We start from the raw sequence: 23,214 nt of genomic DNA, 5'->3' as shown, positions 1-23,214 counted from the left end.
AAATACCATTGAGCAATGAGAAATTATTTTAATAAGTTTGTTAGAACCCACATACTAGTTTATTTTCAATCATCAGCAGAGGCTTCCTTAAGTGCAGGAAGTTAAGAGAAGGAAGTTAACTATGAAGCTACTGATTTGTGAATTTAGGTGGCCTTGTTTGGCAGCAGATTTCCATACTCTTTGTTGTTTATTTAGGCCCTGATCCTGCAATCTGATTCATGCAGATGGACCCCAGTGGCCAGGCAAACTTTCACTGACTTCAACGGGGTTCTGTATGGGTGTGTCTGTCACTTTGGGTCAGGTTGGAAGATCAGGGCCTAAATCTGTAGCATGTTAAGTGAATTTCTTGGGCTTTAATCTGACATTGCATAAACTGATTCAAATTTGGCAACAGATCTTTTCTCACCCCCAGGTATACTTGTCTGTCCTCAGAATGTATGATTGGACATTTCTGTTGTAAATAAGTTAGCTCCACATGCATGTGCAGCATATCCATTCTTTGCTGCACATTTTATGATAGCAAAAACAAACAAACCCCAAACCAAATATAAAACAAACTCTAAAAGCCTCACAATTAGGGCAAATTAAACCCAGTGTCTTCCAGACAAATTTCTTCTCTACACTGTTTCGCAAACTTTCAACTCCTGTTGTCTGGGCAATAGAGATCTCCAAAAACTTCACAAAAATTTACTTTTTAAAATAGAAAAGACTTTTCTCTCTCTCTCTCTTATTGAGTAAAAATAGTTCAGCCATTTTTTAACACAAACTTTAACAAATATTTCACTTTCAGACCTGGGCATTTTTAAACTGAAAGTTGAAAATTTCAGAAAGTGATGAGCAAGTAAAAACAAAGGATGGAATGGAGACTGTTATGTAACCCTAACTATGGCAGTACAGTTTTGATTGTTACAATTTTCTTGAGAGGTATGACAGTTAAGTCTAATCATTTTTAAAAATTAATAAATCTTAAGTAATTTTTAATTTTAAAAAAGCTCTGGAAAAAGGATAAAAGCCAGGGAATTCTAAATGACAGTCACAGGACCTAAGTCCCTTTGTGGATCTGGGCCTATAACTCCAAACATCAAAAGGAGCTCTTGTGCACTCAGATGTATGCTCATATATAAACTTGGACTTAAGCTTTCTTTGAGTATTCAGAATAAAATTCACATCTGCTCAGGCTCAAACTGAAATTGCATATTCTTAGACATTCAGATGCCAGGATACTAATGTTTGATTACAGTTCTCAGTGGAGGTTGGCAGCGGAAGATTAACAAAATAAAAATAAGGAAGACTTTCATATTACAAAGCTCTTGAAAACTGACATATTTCATATACACTGGATTTTTAAATAAACACATCTCATTGAAATAGCAGTCATAAATAACTAGAAATATTGATTTCCTTAGAGATGGCAATCTAGAAATGCAGCCAATACAGCTCAATATGTGCATTGCTATCCTGCCATTTTTTATAACTGAGCATTTTGTATATGTAAAAATCCTGGGTAATTAATTATTTCATTATTATCTGCTTCTGTCACTTTTCTCTGTATATGAAGTAAGCATGCAAACAACTTCATGTGCTATTGTTTAAAATGTGTAAGAAAATGAATTTTAGAAAATCCATTCAGTATTTGACAAGACTGATAACTTTGATGTTAAGTATTATTCCAAAACTGTTCTTGGTCCTGAGGGTTCTAACTATGGCATTACATGCAATTACTTGTTGTGTTTGCAAGTCCCCAGTGGCAATAATTAGTCTACCTGTTGACATACTATTTCTCCTGCTCTATTGTTAATGTAGGCAATTGATTTGCACATGGGTGTAATTACCATCACTGATGGTGTTGGAGATGAGCTTCCCTGCCAGGGTCCTGTCAATCACCACTTTCTCCAGCTGTGGCCCAGAAAGGCTTAGGGACACCAGTACACCTGAACGAAAGAGGAGCTAAATCCAAGAAGCCAGAAAATAAGACATCAGGAAACAATAATTAAGAAACTCGAATGTTCCAAAGTACATACTAACATCCCTCTCTGGCATATGGTAATCTAATTTACAAAATAACAAGAAATCTTTTATCTTGCCCAGCAAAATATATTATATGCACTATGAAAGCTTTATCAACGAAAAAGAAAAACAGAATGAAAAAGCAAAAGAGAAATGTATTGCGACTATAAATTACATGTGTACAATAACTATTTACGTTGATCACTTCAAAATTATGGGCCAAAAATCTCCATTATGTTGCATGGATTATACTGAATTCAGATGCTGAAAATTGTGATTGAAATCCTGCCTTGTATGGATAAAGAGGCCAGTCTTATCAGCAAGTGTATTTTTAAGTACCAAAGACACATTATGTTGCATTTTTTCCCTGCTGTATTTCATCCCGCAGACAAAACATAGTTAAAGCTGTAGTATGCTTCATATAACATTTTCGTGTACACAGACATTTTAAAAACTAAAGCCAAGATTTTCAGAAGTGTTTAGTGATTTTTGGATGCCTCAGTTCTTGGGTGCTCAACGTGACACACACGAACGGGATCTGATATTCAGAGGCGGGTGCACAGCACAGTAGTGCACTCTCTTTTCTTATGTGTTTGCACAGCACTTAGCAAATTTGGGTCTTTGGGTGCTACCGCTATATAAATATTGAATAATGATAAAGAATACCGTCATATCCTCAGTCATCAGATGCTCTAAAAGTTGCACTTGAACTTTAATCACACCTCAGTCGCACACAGACATTTAAAACTTTCTTCCATCCCTTTTATCTTTGATCATTCATGTGCTTTTAAATGTACATTATGGTGTCTAGATACCCCAGTGATGGGCACCTAATGAATTCATACACTAATAATGTTGTCTGGCATGAGGTCTCAGAGGTCTCGTAATAAAGGAGGAACTTAAAGCCTAAATACAGGCAGGAGAGTGTCTCAGGCAGATTTCGGAGTTAATCAAACATCTCTATTAAAGTCACCTCTGTTAAGCGGCACAGACTGGACTGCAGACTTTCTGATGCCATAGCGTGGCATAAAGGGTGCTGCTTGGTGAGAGGGACAAGTGAAGCTTTGATTTTGCCTAATTAAATCACAAAAAGCAGTAAGATTTTGAATTAAATCCACCATTGCAAAGTAATGCAGAATAAAGACTGAAGACCTCCGCTCCACTACTGTGCCAGGGTACTGCAACATAAGCAGTAGGTAACATCACTATTATGATAAAAAAAATTATTTTGACAAAAAGGGGCTGAGCGAAGGGTAATTTGGGTCTCTTTGCCCACATGTGGACTAACTGGTTGCCAAAATGTCGGTGTTTGTTTTTTTTACAGCACCCTTAATGTGTATATGTCTGTGAAGAAAATTGAAGAAAATCAGCAATGTGAGTTTGATCCCCAGGTGTACCACAGGTGCACCTGGGAAGAGTGCTCTGCGCACGTGGGAAGAGGGTATTTAATTGGCATTATGCCACCTTCCCCTCTCCCACTGTACTGGGATATATGGGCCCAAAGAGTCAGAGGTGTTAATATGACCAGGGCCGGCTCTACCGTTTTTGCCGCCCCAAGCAGTCAAAAAAACTGTCGCCGCCAAATTGTCACCACGGACGGCAGAAGAGAGAAACTCCCGACGAATTGCCACCATGGACGGCAAAAGGGAGAAACTGCTGCCGAATTGCTGCCACGGATGGCAGAAGAGAGAAGCTGCCGGTGAATTGCCACCTTGGCTGGCGGAATGGAGAAGCTGCCGCCGATTTGCCCCCACGGCAGAAACACTGCCGCCCCTTTCTGACTGCTGCCCCAAGCACCTGCTTGGAACGCTGGTGCCTGGAGCCGGCCCTGAATGTGACTCTGTCACTGTCAAACATTAAACAGCTGTAAACAGTATTGGGGTCTGTTGTACAGAGACCTCAGCAGATTAGTTACCATGGCAAACACAGAATTAAAAATCTTTGTAACCTTTTATTAAAGACACAGAAAAGAAGATGAAACAGTTAAAGCCTTTGAAATGTAAACTATTAAGGAAGGCTCTCATTTTAACAACATTTCTTGTTCCCCTTCCCTTGAGCTGGAGAGGTTTTAGAAGGAAACCCTCCCTATCTGACAGTCTTTTAGATAGCATTAAAGATGGCAACAACTCTCCTTTTTGGGGAAAAGAAAAGAAGTTGAGATAATCTGGAGCCATTGTTTTTGCTGCTGTTCTTAAAGTCCAAGCCTATTTTCTTGAAGTCAAAACAAGACAAACACACACAAAAGGGGAAAGAACAGAACAGAACAGATTTAAAAAATGTGTACCAACACTGGACTACTTAGGGCCTTGCTTTTTGCTGTCTTTCTGGTCACAGACTAACAAAATGTTGCAAAATATAGTCTTGGCCAGCAAACCCAGAGTCTTATTAGACAGAAGGCAAAAGCAGAGGAATAGGAAAGAGAAGAAATAAGATGGGGAAGGAAAAGAACATCTTTCAGGACTAGGACAACGAAGGCACAATGGTGTCAGAGCGGATCCTGGCGTTCCAAGAGATGATGGGGTTGGCAGCCATAATGGTGAGGCTTGATCCTTCCTGTTGTCCCATCTTTCAGTCAGCCAGCATCCACATCTGCTAATTTCCCCCTCAAAATCTCTTTCTGAGGACCCCCAAAGGTAATGACAAGTGAAATAGCCCATCCCTCATTATTTTGTCCACCAATTAGAACTAATTTCCAACCTACCAATTTTGGTTCACTGATTTCCAGCCCCATACCTTATATGTTTACCAAGCGTGATCTCAGAACAGTCTTTGAATTAGATCAGTAAGCCTTTTTATTTAGACTAATTCAGTACTTTTGTCTCCCTTTTACACCTTTCCCCATCAACATTCATTGTTATAGATTATTGTAACATGTTATAAACTTTTACCTACATTCCCACAGTTACGCTCACAACATCCCTCTGATTTAACCCACCGCAATAGACCCACTTACATGCCTGGTGCAGAAGAGTAGGGGGATGCAGAGGTGCTCCTTCCCAGTGATAAGCTAATAAAGTTACAGCTTGCTGCTTAAATTTAGCCCTGTGTCTGTCTTCATTCATATGTGTGTCCTGATCAACTCTGTAGGATCTGTTCTGCCAGCATGGATCACTGGACAGCATTGCACTCTGGTCCCACTCCTTATGCCACCTCTTCCAGAGAAGGAAGTAGCTGATTATGCCAGCCTGAAACCTGCTGAGGGGTCTTTAGCTGTTGCATTAAGGCACCTTTAAGTCCTCTTTGCATCACGGGAGAAGCACAAAGAGGACTTACCAGGGGCCAAGGATCCAGGATTGTATTTATATTTCTAATTTAAATATTTATATTTTTAGAATTCTATATTTTAAAAATGTGATGCCCGGCAAATGCTTGCTTTTCTAACAGAAGTTATCATAATAACCCATGTCTACTCTATGTCACAGGTGTGAAACAAACATTGATGTGCAGCATGCTGTTAGATGGAATACCAGGCAAAACCTCCTTGCAGTGAGATCTATTAAACTGTATAATAGTTTCCAAAGGAAGCAGCAGGAGCACCATTACTTTAGACTTCTAAAAATGAACTGCAAAAGCAGTAGGAAGTTGGGAGCAAACCTGGACTGATAGTAGCATGGATTAGATGACCTCAGACCATCTCTAATTCATATGAACATATTATATTGTCAGATACAGCAGATATTTTCATTTATGAATTTTCTTTCTGAGTTTTGTATTGTCCACATTTTGATTGAAAAGGAAGAGAATGAAAGATTTCATTTGACTGTGCTGAAGTATAGGAAGCAATAGGGACAGGAATCTGATTATCTCATCTGCCTATCTCTGTTGGCTCTCTTTTTCATCTATGCTCCTACCTTTGCAAAATGGCAGTTATACACATCTTAACGAATGAGTATAAATGTTATGCACCCTGCAGCAGTGACCAGAACAACAAATGAACTATTTCCCTCTTTTCTTTATTAATATTTTTAACCAAAAACTCTTCACTCCATCACTTTTCTGCTAATTTATATTAGGTTTTAAAAACTAATTGGCATGACATTTCAAATACAAACCAAACATACCTGCCATGCAAAACATATACATTAAAAGCAGAAGAAATTTTTTTTAAGTTACCTCCTATCCTGCCAAAGACAAATATTGTGTTAGTCTGTGTCATAAATATAAAGGGAAGGGTAAACCCCTTTGAAATCGCTCCTGGCCAGGGGAAAGCTCCTCTCACCTCGCTGGCACCTGACCAAAATGACCAATGAGGAGACAAGATACTTTCAAAAGCTGGGAGGAGGGAGAGGAACAAAGGGTCTGTATGCTGCTCTTGCCAGAGACAGAACAGGAATGGAGTCTTAGAACTTTTAGTAAGTAATCTAGCTAGGTATGTGTTAGATTATGATTTCTTTAAATGGCTGAGAAAAGAATTGTGCTGAATAGAATAACTATTTCTGTCTGTGTACTTTTTTTGTAACTTAAGGTTTTGCCTAGAGGGGTTCTCTATGTTTTGAATCTAATTACCCTGTAAGATATCTACCATCCTGATTTTACAGGGGGGATTTCTTTATTTCTATTTACTGCTATTTTTTATTAAAAGTCTTCTTTTAAAAAACTGAATGCTTTTTCATTGTTCTCAGATCCAAGGGTTTGGGTCTGTGGTCACCTATGCAAATTGGTGAGGCTTTTTATCCAACATTTCCCAGGAGAGGGGGGGGTGCAAGTGTTGGGAGGATTGTTCATTGTTCTTAAGATCCAAGGGTCTGGGTCTGTAGTCACCTAGGCAAATTGGTGAGGCTTTTTACCAAACCTTGTCCAGGAAGTGGGGTGCAAGGTTTTGGGGAAGTATTTTGGGGGGAAAGACGCGTCCAAACAGCTCTTCCCCAGTAACCAGTATTAGTTTGGTGGTGGTAGCGGCCATTCCAAGGATAACGGGTGTAATATTTTGTACCTTGGGGAAGTTTTGACCTAAGCTGGTAAAGATAAGCTTAGGGGGTTTTTTCATGCAGGTCCCCACATCTGTACCCTAGAGTTCAGAGTGGGGGAGGAACCTTGACATGGTGGCAGCGGTGGGATGATAAGGGGTCTGGAGGGTTCTTTGGGAGGTAGGTGGGGCTTTGGGCGGCCCCCGGTAATAAGGTGTGGTCTGGGGTGGTCCCTTCTGGTCTCCGCTCCAACTGCGACCAGTTTTCTTCTTCTCTGCCACCTCCACCCATCTGGCTCCAATCTCTCCTGCCTCAATTACAGTTTTGGGTTTCCCATCTAGGATGTATCTTTCTATTTCCTCAGGAACACCCTCTAAGAATTGTTCCATTTGCATTAGGAAGGGCAAATTTACTGGAGATTCAACACTTGCTCCTGATATCCAGGCATCCCAATGTTTCACAATGTGGTAGGCATGTCGGGTAAATGACATGTCTGGTTTCCACCTTAGGGCTCTGAACCTCCGACGAGACTGCTCGGGTGTTATCCCCATTCTGACTCTCGCCTTGGATTTAAACAGTTCATACTTGTTCATGTGTTCTTTAGGCATTTCAGCTGCCACCTCAGCTAAGGGTCCACTGAGCTGCGGCCTCAGCTCTACCATGTATTGGTCAGCAGAGATGTTGTACCCAAGGCAGGCCCTTTCGAAGTTCTCTAAGAAGGCCTCAGTATCATCACCTGCCTTGTAGGTGGGGAACTTTCTGGGATGGGAAGTGGTACCTGGAGAAGGATTGCTAGGGTTTGTTGGTATATTCTGCTGGGCCTTTATCCTCTCCATCTCCTCCACATACACCCCGTTCTCCAGCAACCCTCCTCGCCCCAGTGACCCGTCAGCTGGACGATGTTTTAAGTGTAACGAGCTGGGGCATGTAAAGGCCAACTGCCCCAAGAACCCCAACAGATTACAGTTCATTGCACCGGAATCACACCAGAGGTCCACAGGCCCAGATACCTCCCAGATACCCTTGGAGCGGAGGGAAACTGTGAGTGTGGGTAGGAAGAAGGTCACCGCGTGGAGGGACACCGGAGCACAAGTGTCAGCTATCCATGCTTCCTTAGTGGACCCCAATTTAATCAACCCAGAGATCCAAGTGACGATTCAACCCTTCAAGTCCAACTCTTTCAATTTGCCTACAGCCAAGTTGCCTGTCCAGTACAAGGGCTGGTCAGGAATGTGGACTTTTGCAGTCTATGATGATTATCCCATCCCCATGCTGTTGGGGGAAGACTTGGCCAATCATGTGAAGCAGGCCAAGAGGGTGGGAATGGTCACCCGCAGCCAGGCTAAACAAGCCGTGAGGCCTAGCTCTGTTCCGGAAACTTCTATCAGGACCCAGTCAGAGGTGATGGACCTGGACCCCAGGCCAATGTCTGCAACAGCAGTAGTGGATCCAGTCCCAGAGACCCAGACGGAACCAGTCCCAGAACCGGAACCAGCCGAACAACCAACACCAGACCCCGTGTCAGCACTGAATCCAGTACTTGCAACCTCAACAACGGAGGGCCCCACCGAACCTGAACTGGCAGCAGCCGATAACCCGACCCAAGAGGCTCAGCCGGAGCCTGAATCCCAACATAGTGCACCAGCGGAGAGCGGTTCACAGTCAACAGAAACAGCTCCATCCCCTATATCGCTTCCAGAGGGACCAAGCCTAGGTCCACAATTCCATGAGGAACTGATGTCTCCAGCATCAAGGGAACGGTTCCAGACCGAACAGGAAGCAGATGAAAGCCTCCAGAGAGCTTGGACGGTGGCACGGAGCAACCCACCGCCTCTCAGCTCTTCTAATCGATCCAGGTTTGTTGTAGAAAGAGGACTTTTATACAAGGAAACTCTTTCTGGTGGACACCAGGAAGACTGGCATCCTCAGAGACAGTTGGTAGTTCCAACTAAATACCGGGCCAAGCTCTTGAGCTTAGCCCACGATCACCCTAGTGGCCATGCTGGGGTGAACAGGACCAAAGACCGTTTGGGGGGGTCATTCCACTGGGAGGGAATGGGCAAGGATGTTTCTACCTATGTCCAGTCTTGTGAGGTGTGCCAAAGAGTGGGAAAACCCCAAGACCAGGTCAAAGCCCCTCTCCAGCCACTCCCCATCATTGAAGTTCCATTTCAGCGAGTAGCTGTGGATATTCTGGGTCCTTTTCCGAAAAAGACACCCAGAGGAAAGCAGTACATACTGACTTTCATGGATTTTGCCACCCGATGGCCGGAAGCAGTAGCTCTAAGCAACACCAGGGCTAAAAGTGTGTGCCAGGCACTAGCAGACATTTTTGCCAGGGTAGGTTGGCCCTCCGACATCCTCACCGATGCAGGGACTAATTTCCTGGCAGGAACTATGAAAAACCTTTGGGAAGCTCATGGGGTAAATCACTTGGTTGCCACTCCTTACCATCATCAAACAAATGGCATGGTGGAGAAGTTTAATGGAACTTTGGGGGCCATGATACGTAAATTCGTAAATGAGCACTCCAATGATTGGGACCTAGTGTTGCAGCAGTTGCTCTTTGCCTACAGAGCTGTACCACATCCCAGTTTAGGGTTTTCCCCATTTGAACTTGTATATGGCCGTGAGGTTAAGGGGCCATTGCAGTTGGTGAAGCAGCAATGGGAGGGATTTACACCTTCTCCAGGAACTAACATTCTGGACTTTGTAACCAACCTACAAAACACCCTCCGAACCTCTTTAGCCCTTGCTAGAGAAAACTTACAGGATGCTCAAAAAGAGCAAAAAGCCTGGTATGATAAACATGCCAGAGAGCGTTCCTTCAAAGTAGGAGACCAGGTCATGGTCTTAAAGGCGCTCCAGGCCCATAAAATGGAAGCATCGTGGGAAGGGCCATTCACGGTCCAGGAGCGCCTGGGAGCTGTTAATTATCTCATAGCATTCCCCACCTCCAACCGGAAGCCTAAGGTGTACCATATTAATTCTCTAAAGCCCTTTTATTCCAGAGAATTAAAGGTTTGTCAGTTTACAGCCCAGGGAGGAGACGACGCTGAGTGGCCTGAAGGTGTTTACTACGAAGGGAAATGTGCTGGTGGTGTGGAAGAGGTGAACCTCTCCATGACCCTTGGGCGTATGCAGCGACAGCAGATCCAGGAGCTGTGCACTAGCTACGCGCCAACGTTCTCAGCCACCCCAGGACTGACTGAACGGGCATATCACTCCATTGACACAGGTAATGCTCACCCAATTAGGGTCCAACCTTACCGGGTGTCTCCTCAAGCTAAAACTGCTATAGAACGGGAGATCCAGGATATGTTACAGATGGGTGTAATCCGCCCCTCTGAAAGTGCATGGGCATCTCTAGTGGTTCTAGTTCCCAAACCAGATGGGGAAATACGTTTTTGCGTGGACTACCGTAAGATAAATGCTGTAACTCGCCCAGACAACTATCCCATGCCACGCACAGATGAACTATTAGAGAAACTGGGACGGGCCCAGTTCATCTCTACCTTGGACTTAACCAAGGGGTACTGGCAGGTACCGCTAGACGAATCTGCCAAGGAAAGGTCAGCCTTCATCACACATCTCGGGCTGTATGAATTTAATGTACTCCCTTTCGGGCTGCGAAATGCACCCGCCACTTTCCAAAGACTTGTAGATGGTCTCCTAGCGGGATTAGGAGAATATGCAGTCGCCTACCTTGACGATGTGGCCATATTTTCGGATTCCTGGGCAGACCACCTGGAACATCTACAAAAAGTCCTTGAGCGCATAAGGGAGGCAGGACTAACTGTTAAGGCTAAGTAGTGTCAAATAGGCCTAAACAGAGTGACTTTCCTTGGACACCAGGTGGGTCAAGGAACTATCAGCCCCCTACAGGCCAAAGTGGATGCTATCCAAAAGTGGCCTGTCCCAAAGTCAAAGAAACAGGTTCAATCCTTCTTAGGCTTGGCCGGTTATTACAGACGATTTGTACCGCACTACAGCCAAATCGCTGCCCCACTGACAGACCTAACCAAAAAGAAACAGCCAAATGCTGTTCAGTGGACCGGAAAGTGTCAGAAGGCCTTTAACAAGCTTAAAGCGACACTCATGGCTGACCCTGTACTAAGGGCCCCAGACTTTGACAAACCGTTCCTAGTAACCACAGATGCGTCCGAGCGTGGTGTGGGAGCAGTTTTAATGCAGAAAGGACCTGATCAAGAATTCCACCCTGTAGTGTTTCTCAGCAAAAAACTGTCTGAGAGGGAAAGCAACTGGTCAGTCACTGAAAAAGAATGTTACGCCATTGTCTACGCTCTGGAAAAGCTACGCCCATATGTTTGGGGACGGCGTTTCCACCTGCAAACCGACCATGCTGCACTAAAGTGGCTTCACACCGTCAAAGAAACTAACAAAAAACTTCTTCGGTGGAGTTTAGCTCTCCAAGATTTTGATTTCGACATCCAACACATCTCAGGAGCTTCTAACAAAGTGGCTGATGCACTCTCCCGTGAAAGTTTCCCAGAATCAACTGGTTAAAATCGTCCTTGAGATGTGGAAAATATTGTTAGTCTTTATGTACTTGGTAGTATATTTAGAGATGCATGTGTCTTATTAACTCTGTTTTCCTAGAGCTCCAGGAAGAAATCCCAGCCAGTGTTTCACCCTAGCTGAGATGTGGGGGGCGTGTCATAAATATAAAGGGAAGGGTAAACCCCTTTGAAATCGCTCCTGGCCAGGGGAAAGCTCCTCTCACCTGTAAAGGGTTAAGAAGCTAAAGGTAACCTCGCTGGCACCTGACCAAAATGACCAATGAGGAGACAAGATACTTTCAAAAGCTGGGAGGAGGGAGAGGAACAAAGGGTCTGTATGCTGCTCTTGCCAGAGACAGAACAGGAATGGAGTCTTAGAACTTTTAGTAAGTAATCTAGCTAGGTATGTGTTAGATTATGATTTCTTTAAATGGCTGAGAAAAGAATTGTGCTGAATAGAATAACTATTTCTGTCTGTGTACTTTTTTTGTAACTTAAGGTTTTGCCTAGAGGGGTTCTCTATGTTTTGAATCTAATTACCCTGTAAGATATCTACCATCCTGATTTTACAGGGGGGATTTCTTTATTTCTATTTACTGCTATTTTTTATTAAAAGTCTTCTTTTAAAAAACTGAATGCTTTTTCATTGTTCTCAGATCCAAGGGTTTGGGTCTGTGGTCACCTATGCAAATTGGTGAGGCTTTTTATCCAACATTTCCCAGGAGAGGGGGGGGTGCAAGTGTTGGGAGGATTGTTCATTGTTCTTAAGATCCAAGGGTCTGGGTCTGTAGTCACCTAGGCAAATTGGTGAGGCTTTTTACCAAACCTTGTCCAGGAAGTGGGGTGCAAGGTTTTGGGGAAGTATTTTGGGGGGAAAGACGCGTCCAAACAGCTCTTCCCCAGTAACCAGTATTAGTTTGGTGGTGGTAGCGGCCATTCCAAGGATAACGGGTGTAATATTTTGTACCTTGGGGAAGTTTTGACCTAAGCTGGTAAAGATAAGCTTAGGGGGTTTTTTCATGCAGGTCCCCACATCTGTACCCTAGAGTTCAGAGTGGGGGAGGAACCTTGACAGTCTGAAAGCACATATAATATTTCAAGAGAGGCCCAGTCATGAAAGATGTCCTTTAAGGTTCTGTCCTCGTAAAAATGTTAGACACAGTTACACGCCTGTAGCTTTTACTACAACTTTTCAAAACTTCAATTTATCCTTATGTTGCAGTTAGATTAGATAAAATCACAATTTATTTCCAACTTGATAACGTGAGTCCAGCAAGGTCTGACTACAGTGAGTTATAACTGTCTAATGAATACAGCTAAAAAAGTAGAGGGGAAAAATTGACCAAATTAAACAACAAGAACAAAAAGGAATACATTTACCACGAGATATTCTCCATAACCTGCTGAATTGTGCAAACTCTAAAAAGCCAGGGATTTTCTAGCGAGCAAAAATGTTAGTCTGCAACACAAGAGCAAAACACCCCAAATCCTTCAGTTCCAAACTGGAGGGAGATTTGAGTAAGGGAGGTTGTGCAAATAAATTCCCCATCACTTGTGCTCTACAGCTTCCTATGCTCGGGAGTCAATCTGTCTTTTCATCCAGGAAAAGTTCCTACAACCTTAGGACATAGGAAATTCCCCCTTCTCCAAATGGTGAGATGCTGTGGTGCTCTGCATTTACTTGAGAGAAGAGGGCAGTGGGATAAGCGAGGTGAATCAGAGGTCTGTTGGAGGCTCCTCCCTATTTTACAGGGTAGGGATATCCACCACGTCTCTCTTGAGAACAGCCGGGAAGAATGCTTTTTGGTTTGTGACCCCATTCAGTCAGCAAGAAAGGTACCTTCCACCTCTCAGGTGACTACATTATAGTATCAAAGCTACATGATTGTTATTTTGTTGCATCTAAACTGTCCATCTTATATACTTATGTATCTAGACCAGTGGTTTTCAAACTTTTTTCATTTGCGGACTTGCTGAAAACCATTGCGCTATGGTAACAACAACCTTTCACGGACCCCTTAGACATAGTCTGCAGACCCCCAGGGATCCACAGATCACAGGTTGAAAAGCACTAATCTAGACATTTCTAATATGGCCATCAGCCTGCTATTAAGAGGCACCAATGTACATTAGATACATCCATTGCTGTGCAATTCAGATACTGGATGTCATCATGATCACACACTGATTTGGAAGTCTATGTGCCTTTAAAGGCACAGTGCCAAAACCTTCCTGGCCCTCCCCTCAAAAGTACATGTCCACAATGTGTCTTCCAGTTCCCTCTCCTGCTTTCCTCCAAGCCCCATAGCTAAGTCTGAATCCCTCGTTACGTTTAACAACAGACCTTCAAGAGTAATGTTTCTTCAGGGAGAGCATGAATCTTCTGCACCTCCCGATACAAAGTAGATGCAGGATGCCACTAGGCAACTCCTTCTGCCAGGAGAGTTTCAAGAAATCACAGAGGAGCTTCCTGCCTGCATGCTTCTTGCCCCAACCCCTGCTGCAGCCACAGAATCACTCAGAAGCTCCTTCATTCTTCCACTAGCATTACTTATGTATAGATAGATATTGCTATGTTTTTCATTAAAAAAACAACACCCCCCCCATGCCTCCCACCTTTGTACCCATGTTTTGGCAGGTCATGATTCAAAGGCTTTCTAGGGTAAGTAATTTTAATTTTAGAATGAATTTGAAGAAAGAAAAGGTGACTGGTGGCGTTTGAAGAGAAGGACTGTTTCAAGTATAGGTAGGAGCATGGAACAGGGCACAAAGACAAGAATAAAAAGGAATGAAAAGGGAACATTTAGATGCAAGATCTCATCTGCTCCTGCTTCTTATGCCTCATATAAAGCCATAACTACACTGTGACATCTTAACCTTAATACTGTGACAAAATTTCCACAATAACTAAATGTGATGTCACAAAAGAGCTCTATGACTTTAGTTAGAGGATAAGTAGCAGGTGAAAATGAACTTTTAAGAAAAAACAACATTACATAAAGATCAAAGTAGAAATACGGAATAGATCTATAATCATTTGCTTCCAAAAAGAATTTGTTAAAAAAGTTTGCCATGAAGTACAAGCTGGTGTTTAAATAACACAGAACAATTGATATTTTCATTCAAAATTAACCTGAAACACAGAAAATGTATATATTGCTCTAAAACTGGGCTTCAGATGTTTAAGATTATTGTGCCATTGTGGTAAGATTTAAGTGCAATGTATGTACACTTACATAGCCAAACTTAAATGGAGAGGTGGATGGGAACAAACATAGATCTAATGGGGAAGGGTGTAAACTTGGTTTGAACATACACATATGATGATCCAACACCAAAAATTGCTGTCCATTGTTACTAATTGAATTGAAAAAGGAGCTGTCCATTGTTACTAATTGAATTAAAGCTCACTCACTCAAACATGCTATCAAATAGAACTAATATTAAACTAAGGAAGCAGTCATTACAGGGATCCTGGCCTAAAACGTTCAGTCAGTAAGACTCTTAAGAACATGTGGTGAGAAAAACTTTCCTTTGAATTTAACATAGTTTGTTAAGTTAGGCATTAGTTGCATTTTATCTTTCTCTTTCTTGACAGGTTTCAGAGTAACAGCCGTGTTAGTCTGTATTCGCAAAAAGAAAAGGAGTACTTGTGGCACCTTAGAGACTAACCAATTTATTTGAGCATAAGCTTTCGTGAGCTACAGCTCACTTCATCGGATGCATAGTGTGGAAACTGCAGATAGATTTCCACTCCATACGGCTAAATGCAATGCCTTGCATAATGACAGGTTTCAGAGTAACAGCCGTGTTAGTCTGTATTCACAATACACGGCTGTTACTCTGAAACCTACTGACCGCTATTCCTACCTACATGCCTCCAGCTTTCACCCTGACCACACCACACGATCCATCGTCTACAGCCAAGCTCTGCGATACAACCGCATTTGCTCCAACCCCTCAGACAGAGACAAACACCTATAAGATCTCTATCAAGCATTCTTACAACTACAATACCCACCTGCGGAAGTGAAGAAACAGATTGATAGAGCCAGAAGAGTTCCCAGAAGTCACCTACTACAGGACAGGCCTAACAAAGAAAATAACAGAACGCCACTAGCCATCACCTTCAGCCCCCAACTAAAACCCCTCCAACGCATTATTAAGGATCTACAACCTATCCTGAAGGATGACCCAACACTCTCACAAATCTTGGGAGACAGGCCAGTCCTTGCCTACAGACAGCCCCCCAACCTGAAGCAAATACTCACCAACAACCACATACCACACAACAGAACCACTAACCCAGGAACCTATCCTTGCAACAAAGCCCGTTGCCAACTGTGCCCACATATCTATTCAGGGGACACCATCACAGGGCCTAATAACATCAGCCACATTATCAGAGGCTCGTTCACCTGCACATCTACCAATGTGATATATGCCATCATGTGCCAGCAATGCCCCTCTGCCATGTACATTGGTCAAACTGGACAGTCTCTACGTAAAAGAATAAATGGACACGAATCAGATGTCAAGAATTATAACATTCATAAACCAGTCGGAGAACACTTCAATCTCTCTGGTCACGCAATTACAGATATGAAGGCTGCTATCTTACAACAAAAAAACTTAAAATCCAGACTCCAGCGAGAAACTGCTGAATTGGAATTCATTTGCAAATTGGATACTATTAATTTAGGCTTAAATAGAGACTGGGAGTGGCTAAGTCATTATGCAAGGTAGCCTATTTCCCCTTGTTTTTTCCTACCCTCCCCCCCCAGACGTTCTGTTTAACCTTAGATTTATGCTGGAAATGGCCCACCTTGATTATCGTGCACATTGTGGGGAGAGTGGTCGCTTTGGATGGGCTGTTACCAGCAGGAGAGTGAGTTTGTGTGTGGGGTGGGTGGGTGGGTGAGGAGACCTGGATTTGTGATGGAAATGGCCTACCTTGATTATCGTGCACATTGTTGGGAGAGTGGTTGCTTTGGATGGGCTGTTACCAGCAGGAGAGTGAGTTTGTGGGGGGGGGGGGGGGGAGGGTGAGAAAACCTGGATTTGTGCTCAAAATGGCCCACCTTGATTATCATGCACATTGTAGGGAGAGTGGTCACTTTAGATAAGCTATTACCAGCAGGAGAGTGGGGTGGGAGGAGGTATTGTTTCATGGTCTCTGTGTATATAATGTCTTCTGCAGTTTCCACAGTATGCATCCGATGAAGTGAGCTGTAGCTCACGAAAGCTTATGCTCAAATAAATTGGTTAGTCTCTAAGGTGCCACAAGTACTCCTTTTCTTTTTTCTTTTTCTTGTAACCATTTCTGACTTTTATGCCTCATTACTTGTGTTCATTTAAAAGCTCTCTTTACAGTTAATACACTTGTTTTATTGTTTTATCTAAATCAGTGTGTTTGAACTGAAGTGTTTGGGAGACTCTATCTGGGGTAACAAGATTTGTGCATACCATTTCTCTTAATAAAATGAAGAACTTTCTATGAGCTTGTATTTCCAGATGAGAGCTGGCAGTACAAGAGGTACATTTCTGGGGAAAAGTCTGGGACTGGAAGTGTGCTGGGGTCACCTTGCAGTATAATTCAGGCTGGTAAAAGCCTGAGCATGACTGGCAGGCTGCAAGTACACACAAACATAGCTGAGAGTGACTTGCATGCCGGAAGCCGTTTGTGAGCAGTCCAGGAGTGGAGGCAACAACAGTAAAGCAGTGTAAAGGGCATCCCAGGTTAGAGGGAACAGGTGACAGATACTCACTGGATTGTACCCTGAGTATGTCACTAGGGGCTATCCCTGTGCTGCAGACAGGTAGAGTTTGAAGTTTTTTTGGAGGGTGGACCCATATCATCCTTGACACACTCGTTAATACTTGCCAAAATGCCCCTCTGCAATGCACAGATGAATGTTGGTGGAACACAGCCCGCACAAGGGGAATTTAGGCCCCAATGCAACAAAGTACTTAAGCTCATGTTTAACTTTAAGCTTGTATTTAAATGCCTCTTTATTCAGCAAGGCACTTAAGTACTGTACGTGCTTAAGTTCCACTGAAGTCAAAGTTCTACCACGACCAGGGAATATGCAAAGAGGGGCATGGAACTGCAAAGCAATTCTTGTTCAAGCAGGATCACAGTGTTTTCACCCACCTCTTCATTGCAGGTTGCCTTTCCCCCCACCCCATTGTAATTATTCTGTCACTTTCCTCAGAACAGCTGAGCTTACTGTTGTTACATGTTAATATTTCACAACAATCAATGCATTTGTGATTTTAGCCCTGGATCTCTATCAACATGTTATGAACTAACTGCTATGATTAAAAGCAAATAATTTAATATGCTGAACAGAGTTCCTATTACTAGCTGGCAATAAGTACTATCTTCTCATATGTTTTATTCACATAGTGTCTTGATTCTGACATCAGATACTCTGGCATGTGTCACCATATATCTTGCTAAATCAGCTTACTTGCGTGCACATGCACAGCAGCTAATTGCACAAGCCATGTCAGCACATATTGCTGTGTATCTCAGCTCACAATTAAGCTCTAAATGTGCAAATTACCGTAACATAAAAAGTATTTATATACAGATGCAAAATGCAACTTAAATAAAATAAAATAAAAGTAATTAAATACAAATGCAAAAATTCTTATTATTAGCTGCCAATATTCACTTCTGCTATCTTGCATTCATCCAATGAAATATGTAAATGCTGGCATGTGTTAATCCTACACTGAAATGTGCAGGTAAAAATCAAGAAGTTAGGAACTAGATTATTCCGCTGGCTCTCATTAGTTTTGCAAATATACACTGTACACCAAAACTGAAAACATGGTCTCATTTCACAGTACTGAATTCACATTTTTGTAGCAAAAGACTTTGAAGCATTCCAGAGTGCTAAAGAATGATACCATGGGTGAAACAGTTTCTTCATAGCAAACTCTAATTAAAATATTATTGAAATTAATTGACTACATGAAATTGTTATTCCTGACCAGAACAGGAAAGAAGGAACAATTTATTTATAAATAATACAGTGACATTTTATTGGAAAGATCTCTTGCCTTTCTTTTCTGTCAAAGCATCTTTTATGGTCTATTTATTTTCTTCTTTTGACAACAACTAACAGAAGATTACAGGATTATTTCAGCAGCTCATCATAGGTCATCAAACTTTGGGTTTAGAGCTACAGTACTAACATGGCATGCTTTTGGAACAAGTAGGTACAGAGCTAAAGAATAGAGCTCAATCCTTTAGGGCTCTACTAAGCTCTCTTAAATGGAATACTACAATCCTTTAAAAAAAATCACAATACAGTCTAGGTATGTTTGCATGAACTAGCACATTTTCTGTTTCTATATGATATAAAAATATTCAAGTGTATATACAGGGCTGCAAGAACAAACAACACAGTCAACAGATTTTTCTTGGCAATGAAAATCATGCAAATATAAAACTTCTAGTGCCATGTTTGTCAACGGCACTGAAACCAGGGGAGGGGTGGGGGGAGAGGCTCCCAGGGGCCATTCCCCCACTTTTTAACAAGGGTGTAATTTGGGGGGCAGGGAGTGGCGTACCCCCCCTCCCCGGCCCAACTGCATGCTTCGGGCAGGCACAGAGCAGCGCCAGCAGGGGCTGCACTTCGTGGAGGGGGAGCTGATCATGGTGATCAGCTCCCCTGCTGCAAAGCATAGCCCCTGCCAGTGCTGCTTTGCGCCTGCCCACGGCTTGCAGTTTGGGGGGCAATACAGCCCCCGTCCCCAACGCCCATGTTAAAAAGTGCATGTACTGTGCATGCAGTCTGTCATTTGCACACACAATTAACATGATTGCACGTTTAATTTTAGGAGCTGTATGTGTGCATTTGTCTGGGGGGCAATACAGCTCCTGTCCCCAACGCCCATGTTAAAAAGTGCATGTACTGTGCATGCAGTCTGTCATTTGCACACACAATTAACATGATTGCACGTTTAATTTTAGGAGCTGTATGTGTGCATTTGTCTGAAAATATCTGGCCCCCAATTTATTGCTCCCTGGGTTACCTGGAGGCTCTGGGGAGGCAGCAAACTGAAGTACTACGGCTTTTCACGTACTAATAGGCACAACAGTCTATGGACAGTAGGCCTATGCCTACTTCTCACAAAATCTGACATACATCAGTCCTTCATGTGATTGTTCTATTAAACTTGTCCTGCCTGACGGTGTTTTCCACCCCAAAGGCACAAAGGCCACAGAGAGAGGCTGTGACGGTGGCAGATTGTCATTAGAAGGAAAAGTGTAGCCTCATTATGGCTCATTCTGAAATATGAAGGATTCACAAACAATGGGAAATTTAGAAAAAAAGTATGGCTACTGATTTTTTGTAAAATTTTAAGTTATTATATTTTTATTGATGACATTTGTCAGTAGTTTATGATAAAAGGGCTAGAAGGTTGAGGAGACTGGCACTAGGATAGCAAATCTTTGAACTCCCAGTCACCCATTCAAACCAAGCCCAGATTAGTAATCAATTACAGTTATTAACATCTGATGACTAAGTGGTGGGGTAATTTACTTTTCACTATCCGCCACGTTTGTTAGCTTATTGCTTACCGCAAGTTAATGTAAAACATATTCTTCTCTATTATAGGCAAAGGTTATTTTACCCAGAGTAGTATATAAATTGAACAGTGACATGACATAATTCAGACCATTTAAGTGAAACAGTTAATTATACACCCACCTGAAGTTTATAAATAAACCTCTAACCTTCTTTTTCACTTTGCGAAGTGATGTTTCCAAAAACATTAGCAAATTTTGGCAGGCTGGAAGGCAGGCTGTTCAGAGGACAAATATTTTTAGATTTTACTCCTTCCCACCAAATAGAAGAACATGAAATATTTTTGTTAATTTTTTAAAATTCGTTGGTTCAAAAATATGGTATTTTACTGTCACAGACCACAATGCTTTGCACATCTTCTACTGGGCAATTAATGAAGGGAGGGATCTAGTCATTTTCACAGGATGCTATGGGGAAGATAAGTAGCACTACAGTGCAGATACTGTATGACATAAAAAAGAATTGATAAGTAGGCATTTTGCGAATTGTCCTACTTGAAAAGAACTCTCTCAAATTATTCATTTTCCTCGGTTTTATTTTCATTTGTTGAAGAACTACAGTTAATTATGAGGATGATGGAAAGCAGGACAACACACATTTTTTGGTTGAATATGCTCTGGATTTTCTAAATCACTATGAGAAAGTCCAATTCCAGTTGCTTATTGTATAAAACAGTGTTGAGCTTCGATAATCTCAAATGCAAAATAGGGTAAGAACTGGAGAAAGCAAAATGAAATTGATTAAGATAGAGAAGTAACTATTATTAATACCTTTGTTTTCACCTCTGGCTAATTTTCAAGCAAAATATCTCAAGAAAACTTACAGGAATAGGCCAGATATCTATCACCTCCTTATATGACCCCACTGATGTAGTGTCAGAGCACATATTTAAAAGAAGAAATAGCAATCTCTCTCTCTTTTTCTCAATTTCCCCCTACCTTGTATAAGAAATAACTTGATAACTATGTATTGTTTCTTTTTTATATATGTTTGTTTTGTGTACACACATACAGGTATGCATGTGAAAAATTTCCTCGGGGAAACCTAAGTTGGAGAAATGAGTTTTACATACGATAGTTGGCAAATCTAGGATGTTGTGTTTTAAGGGAGGAGTGACATCATTCTAGATGGAAGATGTCCCCTGGCAAGAGGCTCCAAAATTTAAGAAGCCAGTCCTTAAAGCACAGGCTGCAAGAGAAGGCAGGCTGTTCAGAGGACAAGTATTCCATTCTAGTAGGGAGTGAAAGTTTAGAGAGATGGGGATGTAACAGGAAGGAACAAGATATGGGGAGACTGGGCAGAAAGAGGCAAGTGAGGATACATAGCAAAGGGGTAACAAAAAAGATGAACAACCATTTTTTTGTGTAGTGACACTTAAAGCTGATCACGACTCCATTTCTCTGATTCACACACTCCTTCCCTTCCCCCTCTACCCCCCAAAATCTGGGGCCTTGATTAACGGAACAGTTAATACTTAAAATTAGCTTTAGAAGATTAGCGTTCGCTGACAAATTGTTCTTGTTAAAAACAATTCTGGAAATTTCTTTAACATACATGGAATGTGGACACTTTAAATATATTTAACAAACAGGACCATACAAATTTGGAACTATTTAAATTTAAGTTACGTTGAAAAACATTAAAACATTTTGCACAACCAAAGTACAAAATTTATTTTTTAGAACTACATTAGTAAGATTTTTAAAAATTTCAAGCAGTTTTAAACATGATGCACCTTTCTCACAAACATCGAAGATATAGGGGTATGCAGAAACATTTAAAGTGATAAAATACTAACCAACATCTTCAGAGCAAGCTGTTGATTAGGAAGCTGGATCAAACATTCCAATATGCCACACTGTTCCCACTTACCCTGCTGCCCTGTGCTAATGAAGATGTGAACAGACGTTTCCTTTTTACAGTATATGGATATTTATGTACATATCAAGGACAGATACACGTGCATAGCTTGCCCCAGGGCCCTATGTCTGGGACTTGAAGTGTGATCTGTTTATCTAGGTTCTCGCACAACCCCCATGACCATGGTATCCAAGTTAAAAGTAAATGCTTTGATACATATGTGCAAATATTTGCTACATAAAATATATAATATAAAAATATTTTCCAGGCCTGTTGATACATTTTAATGGCTCTTTTGACTGTGTGGGTCTGATCCTGTATGGTGTTTACAGTGCTACCGCACCCCCTGACTTGAAGTAGTAATAACAAACCACCAAATACATGGGTTCTATCATCAGCACTCCCACTATAAAAATTATTCCAGCACCCCCAAGCGTTTAGTGCCTTCAAATCCAATTACTTTTGTGGAAGCTGCCGGCACTCAGTACCTCAAAAGATCGAGCCCTTACTGAGTAATTCTTGTTGTAAAATGACCATAGAGTTTGATTTTATCCTGTCTGTTTCTGCTTCTAAACAAAATCTAAATAATGAAACGCCCCCACACTAAAACACCAGTGAGTTTCTATATCAGTTAACATGATAACTTTTCAGCATCAATCACTGAACAGTCGTTCAGCTCCACTGACTGAACATTTCAAGAGCATGTCAAAACATTTTACCTGACAGACATATTTATTCTTCCATTTGCTCAGCACACACTGACTGTTTTGCATCAGCTCCTGAAGAACAACAGAAAACAGAAAGAGTGGAGTTGGCTGTACACATTGTCACTAGTGGTTAAGGTGCTTCTGATTTTCAAGCATGAGAGATCAGCATGCCACACAAACAAAGATGCAACTGTTTTGGACCAGCCCACTACACAAAAGCACATTTATCATCACCAGGAGGGCTGATCCTTTATGAAAATTAAAGCTGTTGAAAGAGGTTTGAAAACCGGATTATTTGTTGCCATACTTGAAAGTTTCTGAAAGGTACCTCCAGCTCCTTGAGAGCATCACGCAGTTTTTCTGGGCGTTTGTTTTTAAGTATCCAAGGACAATCTCGAGCTGGGAATAAAATAAAATATATACATAAACAGTCAAAAACTATGTTTTAAGTTGGGTTTTTCTTTCTTTTGGTGTGGGGAAACAAAATAATAAGATTTATAGGAATGATCTTAAACATAACGTTATACAGAAACTTGCCTATAATTGGGGGGAAGTGGATATGGTTTCTATTGTCAAATGATATCCTTTTGAAAGGCTCTGTCATAGG

The 23,214-nt window shown here is 41.8% G+C and overlaps 1 protein-coding gene across 4 annotated transcripts in view; it reads right to left on the bottom strand.

Annotated features, from left to right (window-relative positions):
* Nucleotides 1–23,214, bottom strand: part of WDPCP (WD repeat containing planar cell polarity effector) — a 292,680-nt gene that overhangs the window by 159,725 nt on the left and 109,741 nt on the right. For 3 of the 4 annotated variants that reach the window (XR_007355596.2, XM_048842680.2, XM_075127220.1), the window contains exons 5-7: nucleotides 22,936–23,006; nucleotides 22,620–22,679; nucleotides 1,833–1,947 (exon numbers count right to left, since the gene is read on the bottom strand). The exons of the other annotated variant lie outside the window; for it this stretch is intronic. Coding sequence is in view for 2 of the 3 variants with exons in the window: in XM_048842680.2 (XP_048698637.1) it covers nucleotides 1,833–1,947; nucleotides 22,620–22,679; nucleotides 22,936–23,006 (246 nt within the window). In the remaining variant the exon portion in view is untranslated. The remainder of the gene's footprint in view (nucleotides 1–1,832; nucleotides 1,948–22,619; nucleotides 22,680–22,935; nucleotides 23,007–23,214) is intronic. 4 annotated transcript variants of the gene reach the window in all.

Source organism: Caretta caretta, chromosome 3 (assembly GCF_965140235.1).
Source record: "Caretta caretta isolate rCarCar2 chromosome 3, rCarCar1.hap1, whole genome shotgun sequence".
Lineage (NCBI taxonomy): Eukaryota > Metazoa > Chordata > Testudines > Cheloniidae > Caretta > Caretta caretta.
The sequence above is the reverse complement of the archived record's forward strand: the minus strand, read 5'-3'. Positions and strand labels throughout refer to the sequence as shown.